The sequence below is a fragment of the Drepanopeziza brunnea genome (assembly GCF_022702325.1).
Source record: "Drepanopeziza brunnea f. sp. 'multigermtubi' strain 214-2 chromosome Unknown ctg8, whole genome shotgun sequence".
NCBI classification, from domain to species: domain Eukaryota; kingdom Fungi; phylum Ascomycota; class Leotiomycetes; order Helotiales; family Drepanopezizaceae; genus Drepanopeziza; species Drepanopeziza brunnea.
In genome coordinates, this window is record NW_027094071.1 from 2162046 (window position 1) to 2169149 (window position 7104).

Genomic DNA, 7104 nt, shown 5'->3' on the forward strand with positions numbered 1-7104 from the left:
ATAGGCTCTTCCTTCTTGTACTTGTATACGTAGAGGGTGAGATGGAGATTTCGGTCTAGTACCGGTAGTCGCTTACAAGATCCTAGATTCCCCCCTATGAATGCATGTGCAATGTACCCTTCCCCCCCCGGAATTGCTACAGCCTGAGGGTGCCTCGAAAGTTTATATTTCCACTTTAAATCCCCTGGTTACCCTACCCTCAAGGGTGTCACAATTACGCCTGCGACGTCGTGTACGTACGTAGTACATACTACGTAGTAATTTTGCAATGGCTCTTACCAGGGCTTAAACCAATCAACTTACAAGGACTCAGCCTTGAAAAGTACAACTACTTAGTATCTACTACAAGTATCTAGCCTACGAGGTCTACTCCTCGGCGACCCTCCGCAAGCTCCGGGGCCAGGGGACCTCGCTTCGCCCCGGTCGTGGTGCAAGGCTGCCTTCCGAGGCCTGTAAGACTAACGCTCCATCAATTTTCTTGTACTTATCGGGATATGCACCTGTAAAATATACTACGTCGCAGGCGTAAGTATTACCCCTCGAGGGTAGGGAAAACAGGGGGTTTAAAGTGGAAACTAAACTTTTAAGGCACCCTCGAGGGGTAATACTTAGGCCTGTACCGTGGTAGTTTACAGTAATGGCTTTTTCAAGCGCGATGCAGCTACTAGCTATTCTTCGAGTGTCTAATCTATCTATAGCAATAGCCCTTTTGGACCCGGTGCAGCCAGCTAGTTCTCGGACATATAACCCATAGCAATGGCCCCTGACAATGCGATGCAGCTGGCTGTCTTTCGTGCTCTCAATCTACGTAGTATAGTGATGGCTCCTCTTAGCGCGGTGCAGCTAGCTAGCTACCTTTCGGGCATTGGATTCGTAGCAATAGCCTTTTATGAAGCGATGCAGCTAGCTGTCTTTCGAGCATCCAGTCCAGAGCAATAGGCCTTTTCAGCCCGATGCAGCCAGCTGTTTCTCGAGCATTTCTTTCTTTGCTATCAATTAGCTTATATTTAGGTATTCGAAAACTGTACGTATAGAATTCTGTCGTGCGGTAGATAAGGTTGTATATAATACTGGAAACTGCAATGTGCATTGCAGGTCTGCTTTTGCACAATAGTTAAGAGCCACATTCGCTCTGACGGCTCAGTTGATCGATCGCCAGCTATCATTTGAGCGAATTGTGTGTGCACTTTATAGTTTTCTTAGCCGAAAACCCGCTGCCACCCCGCCATCGTTAGCTGCGGGGATGCATCTCGATCTGTTGACTACAGCATGCTTAGTCAGGCGGCGATAAGCGAGTTATGGTTAACCAAAACTCCAAGTGCGTCGGAGATGGCATCGGGCAAACAGTGCCGTGCAATGGTACCGGTACCTACGTAGTACTTAACCGCTACGTGGTACATACGTAGTACAGAGCCGTCGGTAAAAACGTCAACCGGCCTGCTCTGGGGGGGGGGGGGGGGGGTGTCGTGCGGTAAATAAGGTTATAATACGGGAAACTGCAATATGCATTGCAGGTCTGCTTTTGCACACTAAATTCGAAAAGAAAAGAATTGATAATCGCAATCATCGATTGCAAATAGTCTGCAAATCTGGCTCGTAAGATACCTGTTTTCATTACTGAGCGCTTGATCAAGTTTTTGATATTCCTCGATGGCTTAAGCTCAAATGGATGCACTTAATCGACGTTTTCCTTTCAAATCACGTAATACGTAGTAGTATTTTTAACAGTTTACGGGTTCACGGTCTTAGCTATGGATCCCCTTTAGCTCAACATTACGTAGTACCACCGTACAGGCGTAAGTATTACCCCTTGAGGGTGCCTCAAAAGTTTAGTTTCCACCTTAAACCCCCTGGTTACCCTACCCTCGAGGGGTAATACTTACGCCTGTACCGTGTGTATATGAAGAAGATGCAATAGAGTTGACAAGGCTTTGAGCTATCAGAAACCACCGCTCAACGGTTTATGGGCTAGGCTGGGTCACAAATGTTTTCGTGTGGGGTACTGTAGGATAATCAGTATCCTACGTAACCAGCTGTTTAAGATTTGGCTCCAGAACAATTTTGGAATCAAGTCAACCGCCATTCGCGAATCAATAAAGAGTTTTGGCCAAGAAGAGTTCCGCCGAAAGGGTACCAAACTGCAGTACAAAGACGCTAATTAGGTAAGGTTTGAAGGTTAAGGCGAGCTTACGAGCTGGGTAGGATTAAGGTTGATTAGTGTAAGCGTAAGGATTCATTTTTACCACGGTACAGGCCTAAGTATTACCCCTCGAGGGTGCCTTAAGAGTTTAATTTACACTTTAAAGCCCCTGTTTTCCCTACCCTCGAGGGGTAATACTTACGCCTGCGACGTAGTATTATGGTGTTGTGATGCGAGTCCAGATTCAGACATCGGGTAAAGTCAGTTAGTTGACTCGGCTAAAGCCTTTGAAAATCTGTCGCAATACTCAAGAAGAATACGTTGTGATACGCAACAAATTTTACAAATTCAAGGGACTTGTTCACATATTCAAACTATCCCGGCCCCTGATCAATCGGGCAGGAGTGCAGAACCCGTTTGGCCCTGCAATCGGTAAAGCGGCCGTCAACTTTTATTCCACAAGCCAAATACATGATTCAAGAAGCTTTTCAGGGCTGGATCTCTAATTACTCTGTATGTATATGCTTATTGGTTGGAGCCCTGTTCAGACCCTTACCAAATTCCACTTTGCCGCTTATCAGGTAGTGGGTGCGGGGGGATATGAAAGGGTACCAGGTACCTATGCGTAAGGATTCCTACTAGGTACGGCAACTACTACATGTCAGACCTAGGCTCTACCGGTATATCACAATTTCGCTGAGCTCTTACAATGCGGTTTACCAGCTTTGAAAAGCTGTTACCGGCTTTGGAAAGCTGGAGGAAGTACTTCCCCAAAACGTATCAGTAAGTGGCGTCGTCTATGTCTACCCCAATAAGTTTACATCCGATTTGCACGATATGCATCATGATCGGCCGAGCCCACGCGCCTAGTCAGCCAAGCGCCAAATTTTTTAAGCGAGAATTCCTCGTAGTAGTACAGTACTTGCGGACTCTTCTCTTCTTGACTCTGTAATCCAACTCTATTAAATATTCGATGACTCGACCTCGTCGCGGCCTGTTTCGCTCACTTGTTTGATGCACCACCTCCACAATTATGGTAATCTGCGTTGAACAATAGCGTTTGTTCAAGAAGCGAGACTTGACAGCGTTGTTTCCTCGATGAGGTACCTATCTAGCTTTGCACCAATCTTGCACGGGCTATAAGCTAAGTACCTTACTAAAGCGAGCGCCGGTGCGGTCGACCCTTATCATGCCCAACCGGGCGACATAACTAGCAGGCGTGGACTTATTGGTGGACATAGCCGAAGCCCCAAGAATGTATAAGTACGGAGCTCTTTCCAAGATACATGGGCAAGCTTTGCCGTCCAAAGTTCGTGATTTGGGCTTTTTCTGCAAGGGATCTGAGCACTGGGCACCCGAAGAAGACGATCATCGAAGCCCATTGATCTAACTGCCGAAAAGCCAAAAATCCTGGCTGCCAAACACAGTCGTCGCTCTACTCTGTACAGACTGTCCACACGGCAACCAACATGCCTTCTTCACTTTCTCCCACGGTAGATGTGTACAGCAAGGTCATGTTGGAATTACCCCCGAAAATCAAATCACTGCCGACGCCGACGGTCCGGAAGGTCAACACCAACGATGGGATGTCATGGCACGTGAAACAGACGGGCATGGGACGAGATCTTATTCTGATACCTGCCTGCGAAGGCGACAGCTCTACCTATGATCACCTCGGCGATCTCCTCTCCTCCTCATTCAGAATAACCACATTCGACATGCCTGGCTTCTCCAGAACGATCGCGCCGCCCTTCTCGATGGAAGACCTCACGGTGCAGATTTTGGCGACTCAGGTCGTCACGTTGATGGACGAACTTGCGATACCGACAGCGACCTTCTTCTCGGTCAGCACTGGGAGCTTAGTGGCGATGGGCTTGTTAACATACTACCCGGACCGGGTCGAGCGAATCATCATCCACGAGGCCCCTCTCCACGTTCCCGAAGGATTCAGACTCTTGAAGCTCAAGGACGACGCTTATGTGATGCACCAATGTCGCGAAATGTTTCCCGCACTCCTGATGGAGAGCAGAACGGCGTGGGAAGCTATGGGAGCCGAGTACCATGCTCGGATGGAGAAGAACTATGTCACCTGGCTCAGGAAGTACATCGGCCAGCTGGAATGTCACCATTGGGACGAGGGATTGCTGCAGAGACCTGTGCATTGGAGCGTTGGATCGTTGAATGTGATGGGAGGCTTCTACGACAACATTATTTTGGCGACGAAATTAGGCCTCGAGGTCGAGATACTTCCGTGCAAGCACTATCCACAGCTAACGATACCGAAAGTACTCGCGGCACATATTCGATGTTGTGTGAAGGATGGGGCTTGAAAACGTGGAGCTCCAGGCCGTTAGCAATTGTCTCTCATTCACTACCGTGTCTACCACTTGTAAAATAACCTGCACGTTTTGCACTGTACGCTTAATGCAGACCTAGGAGTGTCGAGCGTTTTGGACTTGGGAGAGGAGTCGGCGTGGGCCAGGGCCGGTGGCAAGAGCCATTGACATTATCACTTAATATGAAACACTATTTGAGATGTGCAAAAATTTATCGAGGTGAGAGTAGGTAGCGGAAGAGCGGAGTGAGTAAGCAAACCAATACTTGAAAGTTCGCAGAAAGTCAAGCTCCCCCCGAGTTAATCTCAACGAAACAGAAGCTTTGTCTCAAGCATATGGTTCGCAATAATTTTATTTCGGAACTCTGGATACCATTTGATCGAGACGTGATGATGGGGGATTTGGGGGGGGGGAGAACATATGAAACCAAAAGAAACTTTCCACGTGACGACCGCTCGCTCGCTTGATAACATTGTTTACGTTCAAACTCGACAACTAAAGCTATTACATTGCGGCCGAATCTGGCAAGATGACTCTGTTTTGCTACCTGGTGATCGGCTATGGCACGCGTTGCTTATAAGTAGGCGGCAATAATCCCTTCTTCTGAGCTTCGTCTTCCGTCAACCTCGTTGTCCCAGCCCGGCTCGACAGCTTCCAACACGTCCGTCTTCATCCCTCTCCATCCAACAACCCCTCAGCTTGCCTCCAACGGAGAGAGATTCGGGACTTCTAAAATCCCTAATCGGAATGGACGTGCTCAACTCCTCAAGATGCGATACAGCCCGGCATATACAACCGACCCGCCATCCGCTTCAAGACCTCCTCCTCCCTCTTCGCCCCGAAAAGGTGAATGAGCGATTGCTACGCTGGAAACAAAGTCAGCCGCCACTACCCCTCGATCAAATCGAAAGACGACCACAGTCAGGTATTCAACCGACATCGCAACGGGAATCCGACCGATCGATATACCTCCCTAATGAATGGTACGCGAAAAAAGCAAGCGCGCGCTGAGGCTGCTAGCCTTGGGGAAGATCGATGAGAGGAGGATCGCGATGCGAGTCTTGATCCAGAATCTCAGGACGCATACACCTGGTCTCGAGAGACGCTGCGCACTATCAGGCTTCGGGGGCTAGATCTGGCTCTGGCGCTTCGCTGGTAGACCACATACATACACGTACTAGATACTGAAAGGGAGGGCGATCAGCCCACGTTTTTAACCGAAGCCCACGAACGACCTTGCGAACGCTGTAGCCTTTTTTTCCTCTTTTATTTTCTTTTTGTCGACGATACTATAATTTTCTCACTGGCATCCTCGGGCGTGGTGAAGAATTCGTCAAATACGAAGTCACACATCCGTCGCACGGGTGGTGTTCTGTTCGGAAACGCCGACTCAAGTGGCATGTATTTTTTGATCTCGAGGCCTGGATTTGCTCGGTCGGGGCTTACTGCTGGATTTGAAACCGACCCGAACGGAATATATGCACTCGTTTTAGAGGCTGTAATGGAGGATGTTCTTTGCGCCATCCGATTTTCTGACCAGGGTCACTGGTCGCATCTGTCTTTTGAGCTTCACCTCGCGAGTCCACGATCGTTCAGGATATGTCTTTTATACGTTTCTGAGCCAGTACAATCTATGGCCTCCATCGGACGTATCGTTTAAGGCGAGGCAGTAGATATGGGCTGTGATTCTATGCGTGGAAGTTGTCGGCGTGGTATTTGAAAAAATGGCCATATTGGGAAAGATATAGTCTACCCACCTTGCCTATAGGTGAAGCACACTTTTTTGAGTAATCGTATTTGCGATCAGATGGAAGTTCGACAATGCCCTGTTGGGCAACCACGAGGCAACTGAGGTTGTGGGTAACACTGTCTGTCCCAATTCTGCAGGCTCTGGCGAAACACCACCTCTCAAAGCGTTGCCAGAAAATCGTTGGCTAGAAAGAATTGGGACGAAGCGCGCAGCTAATTTGAAGCGGACGTGGTTGCGACTTGGGATGGCCACCAGTCAACTCTGTGGATTTTGATTGCTGTATAAATTTTGGGGAGCCGAGGGGCTACTATATCAATCGACTCCACCCTCGAGAATCCCCAGTCACCTCCCTTCGTATCATATGACCGGTGGATCTGGCAGCTTTCATCCCAGATCTTCCCATCATATGAATGCTCAAAGTCTGCCTGATTTTAACAAAGCCCATCAATCCAGCGTCGGAATCATATCGGCAAGCTAACCAGCCCCTAAACGCTTGACCCCCCCCCCCCCCCCCCCCCCCCAAGGGTCAATAGTTCGCCAGCCAAACACTGCAGCTGTTCCTATCTCCGCCATACATGTGTACCATGGCCGAAATAATCGATAGCAAACCTCCCTTATCCAGCACTATAACGAGATTCCCCATAAGCAAGATCATCGGGACGGCCTGATATCGAGCCACCAATTCCTGGATCGAGGCAGCCAGAAGAGACGTCTCCTCGCTATCCGAGCCTGAACAATTAGCAAGCGCATAGAAGTCTCGCTTTTCAACCGATGATACTGGTCTGCGCATCCCCAGAGCATAAGATGCCGACTGGGAGTAAGCGAGAAGGGTCGGAGATCGTCCGAAGCGAATGTGTATAACGAGTAACACTCACTGG

At 48.9% G+C, this 7104-nt stretch overlaps 1 protein-coding gene across 1 annotated transcript; it reads left to right on the forward strand.

Annotated features, from left to right (window-relative positions):
- Window positions 1–3609: 3609 nt before the first annotated feature.
- L3040_005321 (uncharacterized protein) lies at window positions 3610–4470 on the forward strand (the record flags this gene model as incomplete). Its single annotated transcript, XM_007288750.2, has 1 exon — window positions 3610–4470. The coding sequence occupies one exon, from the start codon at window positions 3610–3612 to the stop codon at window positions 4468–4470; it is 861 nt and encodes a 286-aa protein (XP_007288812.2).
- Between the last annotated feature and the right edge of the window lie 2634 nt (window positions 4471–7104).